We start from the raw sequence: 19,821 nt of genomic DNA on the forward strand, positions 1-19,821 counted from the left end.
TGGCCGACCAGTGGAGAAAGGGACATGATTATGTTTTTCCTGCCTTGAGGGTGGGTCCTGCGGTGGGGGAATAGAGAGAGGAGGATGGTCTCCTGCTATCACTGGGGACACCTGGAATGTTCAGCTCCTGCAATTTGAAGAAGCTATATCTTAGCTGCGTAAAGGTGCTAAACCTCAGCTCGCTCGCAGGCGTCAGAGAGTCGAGGTGGACAGATGTGTTTGGTTTGGGCTCTTCCCCTCAGGGCAGCTGGCGGATCCTGTATAAGTCTCCCGTTGAAAAACGGATGGCTGACATCCAATGGAGAATTATACACGGTGCAATAGCCACTAACACATACAGGGCTCATTTTGACCCAGGCACAAGGGGGGGCTGTCCGTTCTGTTTTATGGCAGAAACATTGGAGCATTTAGTGGTGTCCTGTCCCCGGTTGTCTGGTCTTAAAAAAATGTTACAGGAGTGGGTGGAGGGGTTCGGGGAGGTTTTCTCCATACCACTTTTTGTCCATGGCCCCAAATACATCCTGAAAAAGAAGGAAATCCTACTATTGATCAATTTCTTGTTTGCTAATGCAAAATTAGCAATCTGGAAAAGTAGGAAGAACAAACTTGCTGGAGTAGGGTGGACGGATGCAGTGCTCTGTCTGAGGGGGCTGGTGGCAGCGCGTCTGAGGGTGGAGCATGCATACTATACGCTGATCAATCATCTACAGGGGTTTCTGGATGTGTGGGCTGTTGGGCAGGTTCTGTGCTCACTGGGGGAAAATGACTCTAATATTGAAGTTTTATAGGGTAGGTGAATTTTTTTGTTTTGAAGGTGTGTAAAAGATGATGTTTTGAAATGGGTAAAACGTTTTCAAATGACATTTATTTGGTAGACGTGAAAATCTGTTTATTTATTTGATTTGTGTAATGTTTTTAGTTTTTTGTTTCGGTGTATAGTTAAAACAAATGGAAATAAAATTTGTTTTAAAAATCAAAAATCTTCTTCTTCTTCTTCTTCTTCTTCTTACGTTTATTTCTCTCTGTCAGTTGTTTGTCCTGCTCGCTGAAGAGAAAAGTATGACAGTCAGGAGGCGTTATATACTTTGGGCCTCCGCATTCAGGTAGGCTCGCCCCGATTGGCCGGCTACGTTTATGCAACTTCAGTGTGTGAATGCTCGCGTATCATTGATGAGAGTAGTACCCATAGAGTCCAGTAGAGGGCGGAGCCTGTGTGACATAGAACAAACACTTTTCCGGAGTTGTCATGAATGAAATACATCCAAATAATATTAGAATACACAATGTAAAAACATCTATTGACAGTTGCTAAAAAGAGTAGATTATCATAAGCTAGGTTTAATGGTCTTTATAGTTTTTACCTGTCAATTGTTTACTCACTATTTGAATGTACTGGCTTGGTTTCTAATTTTCAATTCTGAAAATTAATCCGATTGATTTGCTCTGTGAGGCTTTAGTGCTGCTTCGTATTTTTGTTGCTTATGAACATCTGTTTCTCTCCATTAAAATCCATACCACACTTCTATTATATATATAACTTTCTTTCAACTTTAAAATCCACTCAACTAAACAATACACAAAAATATTTTAGGAGTTTTCATAATAGTAATCCATGTCAATATAGAGCAAATAAATGAAATATGCAAATCTCCAGTAATGATCAATATATTAATGTGATACTATCAAGTTTTTTTCAGCATGATCGGATTGTCGTTTAATTACACAGATAATTTGTCCCCGGCAGTTATTATACTATCTGTCGCAGCAACCACAGAGATTTAATAAACTGTTAAGCATCGCTGTTATCTTTAATTTCGTCTCTGATCAGTTTGCAAGTCCTGGGGCTTTGTTTCCTCTGCCACGGCCCAACAGCTGCGCATGCATATTGTCTTTGTACCCTGTGTGTGTGTTGTTAATGGGCATCGTTTCGTTTGTCATTTAGCTCGTATTTAGATTGTCAATTCATGTCAGCACGGGCGTACAATCTCCCTCCCACCCTTTAGCATCTCTTGAGTAGGCTTGTTCCTCTTTCCAAAAGACAGTGAATGGGAAATGTCGATGCTACATTTCACCACGTCCTGAAGTATTTTCTTCTGTCTTGTTAAATCCTGTCTCTGCAGGCTCAAGGCGACATCTGTGTGTTTTGGGCAGTGGCAGCCCCATATGTGCTCTCAGTTCACTCTTTGAATGTATCTCGTTTCAGTCACATTAAAAAGCTGTGGCTGTTCTTTTCTACTGCAGCAGAGCCACCTAAAAATAGACACAGCCCATTGGGGATACCTTTAGAAGCTTCTACACATCTCTGTTTTGTCTACAACCACATGCCTTCTTACATGTTGGCTGACTTTTTGCTGCTTCATCCTCCAGTGGTGGAACGAATCATAGTTCTTGCTGCAGTGATGGAGAAAGCGAGGTAGTAATCCACTCAACGTTTCTGTTGTAATGTAATACGGGTGGGCTATTTCAGGGAGTTCATTTAGGGGCAGGGACATGGTCTACCTGCAGAGTGGAAGCACGCAAAACTCTCCATTAAAACATGATTGGAAAGCGGGACCCGCCGCTCATAAAGACCTCCATCACACCTTTGTGTTAATGGAGATCACATGGCCTCAATTTTCTCTTCTGGATATTTCCGATTTATAAGGTTTGGCTGCTGCTTTAAGTGTTTGAAGTGCAAAACGTCCCAAACCTGACCGGCAGAGTGCCGTGTAATCTGAGCCGTGTTGTAGAGAAATTAAATGTTGAAATGTGTGTTATCTCTATTTTTCTTCTTCTTTCTTGTAATAACCTGTGCTCAAGAAAGTCCTGAATATTCTCCTGTTATTGAGCCATATGTTATATTATAACTCGGCATAGTTTTTGTAAAATCAATTGTACATTTACCACATTGGTTACTGGTTCTTCTAAAACTTCTGAAGATCAAATCAACACCAATTAAAACTCCTATTTGGCAATAATATGTGGACTTTATTTGTCTTTAAACTAATTACATTTAGTATTTTTAAGTTCAGTTAATTTGGCAAGCTTTCCACACATCCTGCATGGCTGCTTTCAAAGAACCCCCCACAGTAAAGTACCTGTTGGTTGGAATCACTGATTTACCAGATGGAGAGGCATGATTTCAGAGTAAAAATGGAAACCATTAGGCTTGTTCTTTTTTTGGCTTGTTTATGAAGAACATGAGTTATTGAATTCAGCATGCGTGGTACCTTGTCTATTGGTTTTCCAAAAAGTTTTTCTTATGAAGTGGGGAAAAAGTCTCCCTAAAGGCTCCTGGTGCTTTTCATCCTTCGAGGACAGAGGTAAACTCTGGCTTTTCCTGAAAAGAGACGCAGCTCAGTGTGGGGGCTCACTGGTGTTTAGTACCGGCCTTTTTTGGGTCCCATGTGTCCAATGCTGTTTATAACAAGCATCCAACAGGTAAGATGTAGGACAGAGGGCAGTATTTGCTGAGTGAGTAACAGATATAATGGCTCAGCTGAGAGCACGCTGGCTCAGTTTGGCTTTGGTTCAACAGCATTCGATTTACTTTAGCTACAGTTACATTTACACTTATGCTGACGATGGTCTTTTCTGCGTGTCTGTTCGCATAAAGTCATCCTCAATGTGAGTAACATTTCATCTGACTTGAATTGATCTCAGCCTTTCAAAAATCACTGCTTATGCTGTCTTTCAGGTTGTGTTTTCATCAAGGGTTGATATAATTGCTCACAATAAATGATTTTTATCTTTACATGCTACATCTCTATAACTGATGAGTCTTTTGAGAGTTTTGTAATGTGTGGTAAGATTTGGCTTTTGTTTAGTTAACATCTGCAGTCGTGTTTTCCGATCAGCCCCCTCTGCCGTGACTCACAATGCCTCCTTGTTGAGTCAATAGAAGGTTGTCGTGATGTCTAGTTGAAAGGGATTCACTGAGGGGAGGAACCCGGTGAGATCAAAGTCTCTCAGCCTCAGAAAGAATCATCCTGTGTTTGTTTGCTGCCGTTACCACTGCATTGTTTTTTCCCTTTGCAGATGAAGTGAAAGTCAGGAAGCGTCTGTCAGGACTTCCTTTTCTTGAGTAATAATTCAATACCTTCCTTGTCTGCTGCTGTTAAATGTCTCTAACATAATGAGAACATCAAAACTACCCCAGCAGCAGTCATCTTAGACCACATTTTCATATGAATATTGTTTTGAATACTCCAAAGTTTCTTTATCAGCTTATGACATGTGACCTAATGATTCCAAATTCATGCAGAATTACAATATTGTTAAGAAAATGTGGTTCTTTCTTCTTTTAAAATAAATTTTTTTTTCAAAGGTTTACCCCCCCCCAGTTGTTCCCTTTCCCAGACTCCAAATCAATGCAGCATTGTATCTCAACACTGGAGGGGTGGGCTTACCTCTTTTGTTTGGATTTTTATATTTTATACGAATAGTGTTATTGAAATTCAGCTGTTGTTAATTAAAACGTTTCCTCTTTTTTGAGCTTTCATGTCATGAGAACCCAGTGACTCCAAATGCAGCATTGTACATTGTATTACTACATTGGACAAGTAGGAAATACCTATATTGCTTGTAAATCATTCTTCTTGAAAAGTCTCAAAAAGTGACTTTCATTCCATGTTCACCCAGTGACATCCAAACTGGATATTCTTCTTTTTTTTTTTTCATTTGGTGCCATCCTTGAATTATTCAAACCTCTGAGCTTTGAGGTTTTTCACTCACAGATCACATACAGTGGGAGTGCATTAACCTTGGTGTGTGTGTCCCCCAGGAGGCCGAGGGGTCCTTGCCCTACCTGCTAGTGCTGTGCGGGGACCACGGCATGTCGGAGACCGGCAGCCACGGAGGATCCTCCGAGCCGGAGATCAATACGCCCCTGGTGCTCTTAAGTCCAGCCTTCAAAAGAAAAGGTAAACCGTCTACATTTTCTTAAATAAGCTATGGGCAGATTCTGTGTGGCGGGGGTGGGGGGGGGGTGATACCATTACAGCTTCAGCCTATCAACATGCAGAGTCATGAAGTGTGTGGACAAGACGTGATTTTATATAACTAATAAAAGCGATAATTGGGAATGTTGGAAATGGGGTTGTATGAGGTTCTTATCCATAGTCAGTGTATTCCCTACAGTAGATGGATGTCAGCGCACCCCCCCCCCCCCCCCTGTTTGGAGTAACATATATTAGTACCAGCAAGAAGCTAAGCAATGTACTGCTGTGGGTGGAGGCAGCAGAAAAAGAAAGGCAACAAAATAGTATCAGTTAAAGTCAGTGCCATATCCTGATCCTCTAATAAACCCTCATTTTAAAGCGTCTTTGAGAACAAGAAAAAGCGCTATATAATTACCATGTAGTATTATTATTATATTGCTTTATGCTTTAATGTTCAAAAAGCTCTTTATTTTTCTCATACTACCTGTGCTGCAGCACCTCTTTTCACCCTCTGTCTGAAACCAGAGCCCAGTCTGCTCTGATTGGTTGCATTCACGTAGAAGGTGTTGGATCGCTAGCCAATAGAAGTGCGAGTGTCACATAGTGATGTCACTATGTCAAGGAAGTAAACAAAGGACTACAATCAAGGCGTTTAAGGCACATGGGGTGCCTGTGGGAGAGAAACTCCCTCTGGAGGGAACTTTGGGATTTTAGCCTTTGCAGACCATTAACATGCACAAACAGGAAAAGGGAAAAGTCCAAAAAAAAAAAAAAAAGGGCCTCTTGGTTTACTGAACAATGATGCACTCGTTGTAGCGAGTCTATAATTTGTTAGGTCCATGCTCAAAAATGTCAGGATGAGATTAAACATGCATCATTTTTCAACTACAGTTGATTTCAAGACAATTCCCAGACATTATATACAGGGTTCGTACGGTCATTGAAAACCTGGAAAAGTCATGGAAATTCAAAATGCAAATTCCAGGCCCTGAAAAAGTTATGGAAAACAATATTTTTCCCAAAGTTTTGGAAAAGTCATGGAAATGTAACTAAAGTTGCGTCAAATATAATTTACATTTGATCTAATCGCCGAAATAATCTGCGGTCGCGAGCTGTTATGTTTTTCTGTCGCAATATTATTTAAGGAATCGTTGAGCTAGCATACATTGTCACTATCTACTAACGTTAGCTTTAGCCTTCGTTTTCTAATAGTTTTTTTCATAGGCTATAAACAGAGGTGGTATAAGTATAGATATTGTTCTAGAGTAAAAGTAGAAGTACTCAGATCTTGTACATAAAAGTAGAAGTACTCAGATCTTGTACTTTAGTAGAAATACTCAGATCTTGTACTTGAGTAAAAGTAGAAGTACTCAGATCTTGTACTTGAGTAAAAGTAGAAGTACTCAGATCTTGTACTTTAGTAGAAGTACTCAGATCTTTTACTTAATAAAAGTAGAAGTACTCAGATCTTGTACTTAATAAAAGTAGAAGTACTCAGATCTTGTACTTGAGTAAAAGTAGAAGTACCAGAGGAATACTCTTATCACAGTAAAAGTCCTGCATTCAAAATGTCCCTCAAGTAAAAGTAGAAAAGTATTATCATCAAAATATAGTTAAAGTAGCGGCAGCAAAAGTATTGATTGTGCAGATTGGTCCATTTCAGAATAATAGATATGATATGTTTTACAATGATTGATCATTAAAGTGTTCTCAAAGCTGGTAAATAGACCTTCCAGAAAAACGCAGGCTAAAATCCTTGATTATGCGATTAAACATGCAGGGTTTTTATGTGATTTTATGTGGTGAAGTTGCGAAATATGCGGAAAGTTGCGGAAAATAATAGATTTGTTTTTCAATATTGGGCTGTCTTATTTAGTCTCTCTCACACAAAACCTGCCACTAACGTTAAACCCCTTTCCTATTCATTTAAACACATTCAATGTTTATTTATTGTAAAAGCAATTGGGCTATTTTAATCACACTCTCTCTCTCTCTCTCTCTCTCTCTCTCTCTCTCTCTTTCTCTCTCACTCACTCACTCACTCACTCACTCACTCACTCACACACACACTTCTGCGCCTCATTCTGTTTTCATTTACTCGTTCGTTATCTGACCAGCTTCAATCTTGTAGGCTACTCACTTCGTTTCTTGAAGCCCTCGAAAGCGTTTTGGAGGTTGATGCCTCGGTGAACGTGAGTTGTTTGGCTTTCTTGTCCGCAGCAGCTGAAAGCATTTTCGAATGTTTGAATAAATCAAAGTGGGTCATCACGTCGATGTTCTCTTATGCTCCAACACACAGTTGCACGGGGTGCAGAATAGTTTCCCCCCACTTTTGTGAAAGACATCGGGGTACTGCTTTGCCCGCTCTTTAGCAGAAATGTTGGTCGGTAAATGAGATGGATCAGAGTTTTTCATCTTGGTGTTTTCTCTCTCGTGTGGGTTTCACACGTTCACTCTACGGTGTTGTTTACCTTCTGTGATGCGCGAGCTGATGACGTCACGTCATTATCATCACTACTTCACGTCAATACGAGTTAATTTTTTTTTCCCTCAACTTTGTGTGGAAAAATGCGGGGATTATGCAGCCTTTTGATAAATATGCGGCCTTTTAAAAAATCGGCGCTATTTTGCTGATTATGCGGTAAATTCTGCGATCGCAGAATCGCGTTTTTCTGGAGGGTCTAGGTCAGGGCTATTCAACTACACATTCAGTTGGGCCAGATTTTATAACTACAAAATTCAGCTGGGCCAGACATTAAGCGGCCTGTAAAAAGCGAGTAGTGACACATTTTAAACCAACACATATTACTGCGATGAAAAACATGCAATTTTTATTCATTGTTCATCTAATAAAGGTAGGTCAAAAAGTGCATAAAAACACAACAAATTAGCATTAATTTAACAGAATCTGAAAAAAAGTGCACAGTTGTAGCATTACATTTGTTTGCTTTAGAAGTCAAATATTCAGGTTTTTTTTTTTTAACCAGGCACATCACAAAGTGCATTTACTGAATACAATAATAGCAGTCTTAATAAATGTCCTCACATATTTAAAAAAAAAAAAGAGCTAAGGAGCTCCAATGCAACACAAAGAGGTAGTACGGTAGCAATACTATTTTTTCACTTTTCAAGTAATAACAAAGAAATCATACGTTTTGGTCACATTTGACCCAGACACATTACAAAGTGAATTTAAATGAATACAGAAAGAACTGTCAAACCCTTCAGTGCACAAACCCATAACAAGGGATACGGGTAACTATATGAATGAATACTACACTACACGTCTACTATAGTAAACTAGGTGCTTACTATCACCTCATTTGTGATTTGCCGTCGCTGACTTTCTCAATGGGAGAAGGGACATTTTTTGTTTTGAACAAGAGCAGGGATTTTTGGCTCATAGGATGTCAATGCAATCCTAAGACATTGGTGAAGAGTGCTGTCAGTCAGGGAGCAGCGAGTGCTACTTTTGATTGAGTTCATGTGTGAAAAGCTTGATTCACATGTGTATGTTGATCCAAACATACTGAGCACACAGATCGCTACTTTCTGAACGTTAGGGAACTGCCGTTTTTTGACATCACTCCAAAACTTTGCTGGCCCGTTAGTGCGCTGCATGTCAATAAGTTCCAGTGTATATTTCCCCTTGTCGATGCAGGGGACCACTTCCTTTGCTCTGGTTGATGCGTCCCTTTCTATTGCAACAGTGAAGGGGTCTCTGGCAAAGCCCATCATCACCTCTGTGGGCAGAGCAAGTCCTAATCGACCGGCAAAGTTCTCTTTCAACCTCGCAATGAAATCTGTCATCACATCCGTGATTTGTGCCGGAGATGTGATGTGTTTGGGGAGCGTCGGAAAATGCAGCATCCGACCCGTGCTCAAGTCGGTCGCGAAAAGGTCCAGCTTGACTTGGATCTGCTCCACAAGATAAATGACCGTTTTGTCTCTGTTTACGCTTCAGAGTTGAGAGAGACATGTTTTAGAGTTGCTATCATAGGACCACCGTTACTAGCACCACTAGATGCACTTTCAAAAAACGTGCTGCGTTGTGGTTTGGTGGTTTCTATGCAACACGGAGTGTGGCGTTCATGGTCTGTACTAGTGTAGGAATTTGGCTACGGGAGGCTGGGCCACTCGGGAGTTGGTTCTGGGCCGCATCTGGCCCGCGGGCCGCCAGTTGAATAGGCCTGGTCTAGGTAAAGGTGCAGCTAGTTTGAATGACTTTGTATACTGCAGGGTAGCTTGTGAATTTACTCCAGGTGGAACTAAAGTCTGATTTAACACTTGATTATATTTCACATCATTCATCCACATCTGTGAAGTAACTAAAGGGATTAAATACATTTAGTGGAGGAAAAGTACACCTTTTACCTCTGAATTGTAGAGGAGTAGAAGAACAAAGTAGCAAAACATTGAAATACTTAAATAAAGTGCAAGTATCTCAAGATTGTGCCCACGTATAGTACTTGTTGAGTTTATGAACTTAGTTACTTTACACCAGTGGCTATACAGATAAAAAGACTAAGCCTTGCACAGAGGCATAAAAATACATTTTCAAAATGCTCAACAGTGCTGCCAAAATTATAAACTGACTGCTACACAATTTAAATAAATGCTTTTGTATATTGCTATTAGATGTGACTCTTTGGCGTTTCTGTTATTATTAACGCTGCTGCTTTAGTTGTTCTGACTGCTAAAATCCTCTGTTATTCCTAATTTTAAAGCCAATATTCCGTGGGGTCAGGGGGCTCGGATCCTTGTCACCTTTTTCATACCTGATGAGTTTGCATCCCTGACTACAGTTGCTTTAAGCGTGTAGAAGCTAATAAGCCTACGATTTGATTTGTTTTAGATAGGCACAACATGTTTCATATGCAGTCCTTATTTTCCTGTTCCATGTTAAAATAAACCATTTTCAGTTATCATCTCTTTTTGGTCATGGAAAATGAGGTAAAGGTCATTGAGAAGTCATGGAAAAGTCATTGAAAATCATTGGTGAAAAAGTGTATGAACCCTGTATATAACCGGTATTGGCAAAATGATCTCTGTATGCCTTTTAATCTTATACACTGATTAAAAATAAATAAAAAGGTTTTGTTTTGCCAAAGTTACAGTTGTTCCAAGTGCACACCGTCTAACTGATATTGTTTCAGGTTGCTAAAATATGTTTAGCTCCACAGCAGTACATTGCTTAGCTTCCATATCGTACATTTTAGCAGTTTTTAAATGATGCAAGCGTGCCAATCGCCACCGCAGCAGGTAGTACACGGACCCTGCATTAGTACTTTAAAGAGCCTGTGACACGATTTCCCCCCATCATCCAAACCCATCAATTTGAGTAAATATTGTCCACTTGAAAACCGTTAGTGAACTGATTTTGGATATTTGTACTTTGATAACCATTAATCTGCCCTTCAATGTTGACCATTTCCTGGATCTTCTCGGGGATTCTTCAAGTCCCGCCAAATTATGGGTGACGTCAATGCGGGCACAGCGCTCCAGCTGCACCGTTCAGGATCCCAGCATCTGCATGTAAACGCACGATGGCGCACACAGCAGCAAGCTCAGACAGCGATGACAGTTTAATTTCGAACGTGTCTGAGAGCTCATATGAGGCTGAAGGATCGGTTTATTTTGTATCTGTTAGAAGTTTAGGAATTAGGTGCGTCAATATGGGCGATCATACGGTCATGTAGCCAGTGGTGGACTGGTATAAAAAATCAGCCCGGGACTCTCGACCGGCCCACTTCGGTACCACTAGTAAATTGTCAACGGGAGGAGTGGGGGATGTGCTAGTGACTTATCCGACCGGCCCACTTCGGTACCGGCCCATCGGGATTCGTCCCGATGGCCAGTCCGCCACTGCACCCAGCCCAGCCCACGTAAACTGTCAACGGGGGGGAGCCTCGCTGCGGGGAAACGGTGGACCTAGTGTCCCGATCGGAGTGGGAATAATAATAATAATAATAATAATAATAATAATAATCCGTGCATTTTATCCATTAATTTCCCCAACATTGTGGTAAAAAAAAACACACGTTTAATCCATGTTGGTGTACTACTACAACCAGTGGTGTAGTGGGGATGTTTAACTGGGTGGACGGGGTGGTGGGTGGACGGGAGACACTATGGACGCGCTTGTGAACTGTCAACGGGGGGGGGGGGGGCTTGGGGACCTCTGTGTCGCCTGTCAGCGCAACTTACATGATGCCGTTTAGACAATATAATAATAAAGGGCGGTGCCGGCTGTCAGCGAACCGATCCGGCCTTTCTGCGCGACTATCACTCAAATGCGGGACATAGTCTCAATGTGTGGGACGCGGGACAAATAATAAAAATGCTGTGTGTGCAGTCCCGCACAGTGCAGGACACCTGGTCACCCTACACACACAGTTCTGCCCCTCACACACACATGCTTCAAATCAAGTTGCATAAATGCTTGAGCTACGTTTCTCTTATAATTACTGTGAAATCTGCCTATTATGTTTTCGTCATTATTACAACAAACACACACTTGCAACTGATAACACTGGCAATGATTTTAGATGTATTAGACTATTTAAAAAAGAAATCATGCTTCAAATAAGTGGGGGTACGGCGTACCCCCGCGTCCAACGCCCACTACACCACTGACTGCAACTACAAAAAGCTAAGGTTTGTTTTCTCATCAGGAAATGCAGAACGGCTCAAACAAAAGATTTTTAAATCATCAGCCTCACGATCATTTAATGTATCATATGTTCGCCGAAATTGACATGAAAGCACTAATAAATGTAGTTTCATCCACTTGAGTTTACAAAAATAATCGATTTGTTTTTATATCACATCCGACGGGAGGAAATTCAGCAGCTCTCACTACTGATTTTTAATCCTAATTTAATCATCATCTTCACCACGATCATTTATGTTTATGTTCGTCGAATTGACATGAAAGCACTGACAAATATGAATATACTGTAGTCAACTTCATTAAAACGTTATTAACGTGCCTAAACTCAGTAATTCACCATTTCTAGGCATGACAACACACTTTGACCGTGTTTGGCTCTCTCGCCGCACAGTGAAGCTTTCCCGCATTGACGTCACTTCCGGCTTCCCCCAAAACCTCAAAATGAGTCGAAGGAATTTTCCCGCGATGTTCGAAATTATTGATATTTATCGGAACGGTATCGCTTTTTCTTTTTTAAACTGACGGTTCGAGATTACTAGTAGCCCACTATTTCATTGCACAACAGTTGTTGGGTTCGTGTCACAGGCTCTTTAAGGCGTTATTTCTGTCCACTTGTCCATCCTTCTGCAGATAGTTTTATTAATGACTGGAAAATGTAAATCAGTGAAAATAAACTTGTAACCAGGAAACATTTTCTTTCATGCTTACACATAACTTTCCATTAATTTAAGCGAGGAAGTGTCACCTCGATGAAGCGCAAATAGAAACTCCTGATCAGAACTCCATTTTGGAGTGATGAATGTGTTGGAGTGTGAAAGTGTGATTGTGATAATTGCTTCTCTCTCAGTCTATTTTTGAGATTTTTTTTTGCCCTGATTTTTTACATGTATTTATAGTCCATCATGTTAATAATCATTTACAGTTTTCTTAAGTTGTTGCTACAAAATTGGTGGTTTTGCTCTCACCCTGTGCTTCCTGTGGTGCCGACAGCTTGAATGACTTGCCCTCCATTCAGACTTTAAATTGTTAAAGTGTATCAATCACAGAAGGGCAGGAAGTACATGCCAAATTCTGTGTTCTTGTCAATGAAATGCATTCTCAAAGCCTGTTGAACTTCCTGAATTCTTGAAGTGGTGGATTTTCTTTGATTCAATGTTTCTTTAAGAACTAAAGCTCACATTGTAGCAACTCTTTAGAGCTGTCATCACAGAGTGGCTTTCAAAGAAAGTAAAGGCAACAGACATACAATACAAACCTTTTACATCTGCTTTAAAGGAGGGCCAGATACAACCCACAGGCTGTCATCAGATGTTGCTTCTGTAACGCAATGAGAAGGGCACAAAGAAAAATAAAGAAATACAGAAATCCAAAATATAAAAGAACCAAAACTTATTTTACTCTAGCTAGACATAGTCTGTTCTTGTAGGATTACTTGGCGTATAATAAGAACAAAATATGTTTGTAGGACCTTTTAAGTCTATTGTTTTTTGTCCACTTTTCTCATAGTGGTGTATATATCTCTTTCAAGAACAAACCCTACACATCTACAAACATAAAAACTTAAAAAACGTGACAGAAGCTTTTCTTTGGCTTTGTAATATTGCAGAAAAATACATCTGCGGCTAACACATGTTTTGTATTAACCACAGACCGTATTTCTGGAATCTTACCAAAAACTAGTTTATTAATTGAAAACATATTCACTTTGAGGCGAAGGAGCTTGGAAGTGCTAAAATGCTAGCTCATTTCTGGGTGTAAGACTCATTCCTTCTCCACTATATCGCACCATGAGTCTTTTGTGACCTTTATAATACCGAAACAGAATCTCTATTATTACCACCTCAGATGCCCACATGTTGACGTGGAAATGTGTTCTATTTAATGCCTCAGCTATTGCAGTCAGTGGCCTCATCAGCATAACTGGTTATTTCTAACACAGTGGGAATGGTGGGACATTAGTAAAAAACTGAACTGCCTGTTGTGTTTCATTCCTGGCTCAGTACCTAAACCCCACTTTCTAATCTGAATGCATCGTTGAGGAAACAGCCCTCTTACTACAGATTGGCAGAACATTTAGTCGGCAGTGGTGATCCTGATAGGCACTGCCTCTTTAATCAGTGTAGGTAAATAAAGCTTATTTCCCACTGGACAACAACTCTAACACCCACTAACGTCTGGCTTTTGTCTTTAGCCGTAAAGGTTACAGTTGCCATTTATTCCCGGGCCAAATTCTGCAGTAGTCAGAATACTCATTTATCCCAAGGGAAATGAGGTTTTCTTACAGTTGCTAGCTTTAATATTAAAACAAAGTAGAAAGATATAATATAATAGAGTAAAAATATCTATAAAAACAAAACAAGTTCAAGTAAGAATGTGCAATAAGAACTCAAAATATAATTAAAGAATATATATTAATTGTCCACAACACTATAAACAAATAAACTAAATTAAAACAAGATGAATGCCTCAAATGAACAGTGTAAAACAAGCTATAAACCCATATTATATAACATTGTATAATATTTAATTAAGCTGATGCTTTTATCCAAAGTGACTTACAATTAGTGCATTCAACCATGAAAAACAAACTCAAAAAAGTTTCTAAGGGAAATCAGCTATTATTGTTATCAATTATCTAACAATTAGCCAAACTATTGTAAGTGCTAATGCATTGGCTTCAAATAAGCTAAAAGCTTTTTAAATACTACATACAGCATATCATTTCTTATTATTATTATTTTTATGCAAAGTTGCGGTTGAAACTGGTGGGTTGTCAGTCTGTGACAAAAGATGTGTAAACTTTCTGAAGTCCTGACATGTCTTGAGAGCTTCATTTCATTTCATTTCAAACCTTTATTTAGATTAGTCCCTTGAGATCATAGATCTCTTTTTCAAGGGAGACCTGCAGTATATAGACACATGAAACATAAAACAAGCTTGTTCCACCATTTTGGAGCCAGGATAGCAAACAGGCGTGTTTTTGTTGAGGGGTTCGTCTGTCCAACTTGCAGTGGCCTTCTGACTATAATCCATCCACAGCGTGATGGGCCTCCACCAGTGTCTTGAAGCGGATTCAGACAGCAGCTGGTAGCCACAGAAGGGAGCAGGGGAGTAGTTCAGTGTTGGAGAACTTGGGTAGGTTGAGAACCAGTCGAACTGCTGCATTCTGGACGAGCTGCACAGGTTAAAGGCACTTGCAGTTGTCAAAGGTTGAGATGACACGATCCTGGACCAGTACCTGTGTTGCCTTCAGAGTGAGCACGGGACATATTCTCCTGATGTTGTTGCAAGCGATGTTAGCAGTGAAGGACAGATGGTCGTCCAGTGTAACACCCACACAATAACAAAGGTGCAGATTTTGATAGAATCGTCTTATTAGTATTTCACAGTTAAATAACAGCATAGGTTATACAGCTATAGTATTATTATATTTTATTAACATACAATTATAGGCTCATCAAAGCCACCAGACTCGTTTGAAAAAACAACAATTTAACCTCGCTGATCTTCACTCAAACTCAACAAAAACTATAAATATCATCAAAACTCACTTTGTTCTTCCCTCCACTGTTCCCACCACACTCAATCCTCTTTTAAAAAGAGTATGGGATATACAGTTGGGCAAAAAAGTATTTAGACAGCCACCAATTGTGCAAGTTCTCCCACTTAAAAAGATGAGAAGCCTGTAATTTTCATCCTAGGTATACCTCAACTATGAGAGACAAAATGAGAAAAAAAAATCCAGAAAATCACATTGTCTGATTTTTAAAGAATTTATTTGCAAATTATGGTGGAAAATAAGTATTTGGTCACCAAAAAACAAACAAGATTTCTGGCTCTCACAGACCTGTAACTTCTTCTTTAAGAGCCTCCTCTGTCCTCCACTTGTTAACTGCATTAATGGCACCTGTTTGAACTCGTTATCAGTATAAAAGACACCTGTCCACAACCTCAAACCGTCACACTCCAAACTCCACTATGGCCAAGACCAAAGAGCTGTCAAAGGACACCAGAAACAAAATTGTAGACCTGCACCAGGCTGGGAAGACTATATCTGCAATAGGTAAGCAGCTTGGTGTGAAGAAATCAACTGTGGGAGCAATTATTAGAAAATGGAAGACATACAAGACCACTGATAATCTCCCTCGATCTGGGGCTCCACGCAAGATCTCACCCCGTGGGGTCAAAATGATCACAAGAACGGTGAGCAAAAATCCCAGAACCACACGGGGGGACGTAGTCAATGACCTGCAGAGAGCTGGGACCAAAGTAACAAAGGCTACCATCAGTAACACACTACGCCGCCAGGGACTCAAATCCTGCAGTGCCAGACGTGTCCCCCTGCTTAAGCCAGTACATGTCCAGGCCCCTCTGAAGTTTGCTAGAGAGCATTTAGATGATCCAGAAGAGGATTGGGAAAATGTCATATGGTCAGATGAAACCAAAATAGAACTTTAGACTAGACGTGTTTGGAGGAGAAAGAATGCTGAGTTGCATCCAAAGAACACCATACCTACTGTGAAACATGGGGGTGGAAACATCATGCTTTGGGGCTGTTTTTCTGCAAAGGGACCAGGACAACTGATCCGTGTAAAGCAGTGGTCACCAACCTTTTTAAGCCCAAGATCACCGACCTCGGCCGAGGTGAAAGGCGAGATCTACCTATTGCAGAATTGAGTGTAAAAGACGGCCCAGACAGTGCTTCCAATTTGAGGCCTTTTATATAGGCTAATTGCATCTGAATTACTGTTACAATGAAGGCTCCATAATCAGCTCACGGCATATAGGTAGGGGTAAAGTGGTATTGGGGGGCGGACCTCACCTCCTCAAGGGGGGTCCGGGGGGATGCTCCCCCGGGAAGATTTTTTTTAAAATATTGAAGTTGAAAGCACCAATCTGGTGCACTTTGAGAGCAACATGAAGAGATCTATGGATACCTCTCTCAGCACCCATATGAGACAGAACTGTAAACATATTTTCTTTTTCTTTATGGATATTTTACAAATCACATTAAACTGTATTCTTGTTTTACTGCCATATAGTAGGCTATTTCATACCTGTTTTTCATTTATTCTCTTATTGTTTGTATAACTATAATGATCATATAAAGGTGTGCCGCGGAAATAATCTTTTGAATAATTTGTGACAAAACTGTTCTAAACACTCAAGAGTCCTTTAGCTCAACTGAGCCCCTCAGTCTGACAGGAGAGGACTCCTCCAGCTTGTTGTGGAAACAGCTCCTTATGTCCGTTGGTGCAGCTAGCTAACCAGATGCTAACATCACGGTCCCCGCTAGCACCGGTCCCTCTCTCTCCCTCACTCCCTCTCTCCCTCTCTATCACACTAAATGCGCTATCGCCATACACACACAGAGCCCAGCTTGAATGACACAAGCACACGTGTATTTCCATGCAACTCTCTGATTGGTCTGGTGTGTTGTCTCTGTTGCGTTCACTGAACACGGGAAATTACAGTCCTGCCGTCCTCTCTTGTGTCATGATGAAGTTCACGTAAAGCACGGTTAATGTATTATATTATTGAGGTGTCTCAAATATACGTCAATCAAGTGGCACCTGCTAACGGGGTGGTGGATGATAGGTTTACATCTAAAAACGTATTTTTCAAACATTATTATTTTAATTTTCTTTTTCTTTCTTTTGTTACTTTTTTTTTAACGGTCCGCGATCTACCCGCACCACACTCTCGATTGACCGGTCGGCGACCACTGGTGTAAAGGAAAGAATGAATGGGGCCATGTATCGTGAGATTTTGAGTGACAACCTCCTTCCATCAGCAAGGGCATTGAAGATGAAACGTGGCTGGGTCTTTCAGGATGACAATGATCCCAAATACACCACCCGGGCAACGAAGGAGTGGCTTCGTAAGAAGCATTTCAAGGTCCTGGAGTGGCCTAGCCAGTCTCCAGATCTCAACCCCATAGAAAATCTTTGGAGGAAGTTGAAAGTCTGCGTTGCCCAGCAACAGCCCCAAAACATCACTGCTCTAGAGGAGATCTGCATGGAGGAATTGGCCAAAAATACCAGCAACAGTGTGTGAAAACCTTGTGAAGACTTACAGAAAACGTTTGACTTCTGTCATTGCCAACAAAGGGTATATAACAAAGTATTGAGATGAACTTTGGTTATTGACCAAATACTTATTTTCCACCATAATTTGCAAATAAATTCTTTAAAAATCAGACAATGTGATTTTCTGGATTTTCTTTTTCTTATTTTGTCTCTCATAGTTGAGGTATACCTAGGATGACAATTACAGGCCTCTCTCATCTTTTTAAGTGGGAGAACTTGCACAATTGGTGGCTGACTAAATACTTTGTTGCCCCACTGTACATAAATGGTAAATGGTAAATGGACTGTACTTATATAGCGCTTTATCCAGTCTTTAAGACCCCTCAAAGCGCTTTACATACTACATGTCATTCACCCATTCACACCCATTCATACAGAGCAGTGTACCTTACTCTATAGGACCTAACATTCATACACATTCACACACCGTTGGCCATGCCATCGGGAGCAACTCAGGGTTAAGTATCTTGCCCAAGGATACATCGACATGTTGACTGCATGGGCTGGGATCGAACCCACAACCTTCTGGTTGAAAGACGACCGCACTCCCTCGCAGCCACAGTCGCCCATTAAGAAGATACCACTGTTAAATAACTCTCTGTGCCACATCATTAAAACATTAGAAAGCATATTTGTCTCGTGGCAATGGGAAATTAGTCTCTCCCCTATTTTTTTCTTCTTTTGATAAACTATATCTGCCTATACTCGCTAATTTTGATGGAAAAACGGTTTAAGGGGCCGTACACTCATCATCTACCTCAGTCCCTGTGTATCATTCTTTAAGGAGCCATAACACACTCTATTGAAGGCAAAACAAAGAAAGCTAATAATATAAAATGAATGAAGGGAAGACATCCCAGCCTCAGCACCCACAGCAACAATGGTGCAACCACAACAGTCACTGATGCAAGAATAGCATACAGTTTTATACATTGATGGACTATATTTCAACTTACTGATGCGTGAGAGAGATATAAATGAACTAGCCGGTATAGTAACCATATATATATTTCTTATGGCTAATTACTGTCCTTTTGTCTTTTAAACTAGTCTTTTTTTGATTATTGTGTTGTGATATGACTTTTGTTTATGCTGTTCAATAAAAACGTAACTGAAACAGAGTAGACATAACCCCATTTTAAAAGTCTCTGCATTGGCAACCTGTCTGATTCCGTATTTACTTTGATATACTTTTATTAGTTTTCAAAGCTCAAAATGGTCTTTGTCCTAGCCAGTGTTTATGCTAAAAAAAAACTAGTGCTGGTGAACGTCTCAAAGAAGATTCCCCGAACAAATGGGAGAAATTTGGGGCAAAAATGATCTGCTTTTATTTTTGAACTTGAATATGTTAAAAACAGAAAAATTCAACCTTGTTCAAGAGGTTTCAAGATGAAGAAAAATATTTAAGATTTGAGGATTTAATGGCTTTATTGTCATGTGAACAACAGTAAGTGTTCTCGTTGGCAATGACAAAGTTATGTCCCAGGTCTCTCCAACAGTTCAATTTACAATTAATTTAATACATAAAGGAAAACATTCGTAAAATTGTGCAAGTGCAGAAATAGGCTTGGATGAGGCATAATTTTATCGTCCAGTCAAATCAATGTAGTAGTTAATTTCTGTAGACAATAACATGCCTTTATAAGTGATCATACATCCCTCATGAATTTAAACCCCATCATAACAAACATTGAAGTAACTGTGCTAATCTGCTTAGAAAGCCTTGTGACAGGGCCAGCTTTTGATACAGTCATCTCTAAACTGAGCAAACGCCTGGCTCTGCACAGTCATATTAGGAATCAGAAATGGCCCTGGTGTTATTTTAGAGAACATTAGTGAGCCGCATATGGCCCTCATCTCATCTATGAATCAGCATTCTGCGTGTGTATCCTTTCTTACTGAGTTATGACACATCTGTTCTGCCAGAGTGTTAGAATCAGAGTGGATATCTCTCTGAAGGTTGGATGTAAAAGTAAAGACAAAGGGTTAGTGGTCTGCCAATGAGACGGCTTCTTCTTCCTGGCTCTTTCTCAGAGAACAAATCATGCAAATATAATGCATCATTTTACACTCGGTTAATATGGGATTAGTGTTTGATAAAACCTCTTCAAGGGCTTTGAAAATATTTCCCTTTTAATAA

The 19,821-nt window shown here is 40.2% G+C and overlaps 1 protein-coding gene across 1 annotated transcript in view; it reads left to right on the plus strand.

Annotated features, from left to right (window-relative positions):
* pigg (phosphatidylinositol glycan anchor biosynthesis class G (EMM blood group)) overlaps positions 1–19,821 on the plus strand; it is a 113,837-nt gene that overhangs the window by 27,818 nt on the left and 66,198 nt on the right. The window contains exon 5 of the mRNA XM_079669061.1: positions 4,763–4,901. Within this exon, the coding sequence (XP_079525187.1) occupies positions 4,763–4,901 (139 nt within the window). The remainder of the gene's footprint in view (positions 1–4,762; positions 4,902–19,821) is intronic.

The sequence above is a fragment of the Notothenia rossii genome, assembly GCF_949606895.1.
Source record: "Notothenia rossii genome assembly, chromosome: 3".
In the NCBI taxonomy this organism is placed as follows: domain Eukaryota; kingdom Metazoa; phylum Chordata; class Actinopteri; order Perciformes; family Nototheniidae; genus Notothenia; species Notothenia rossii.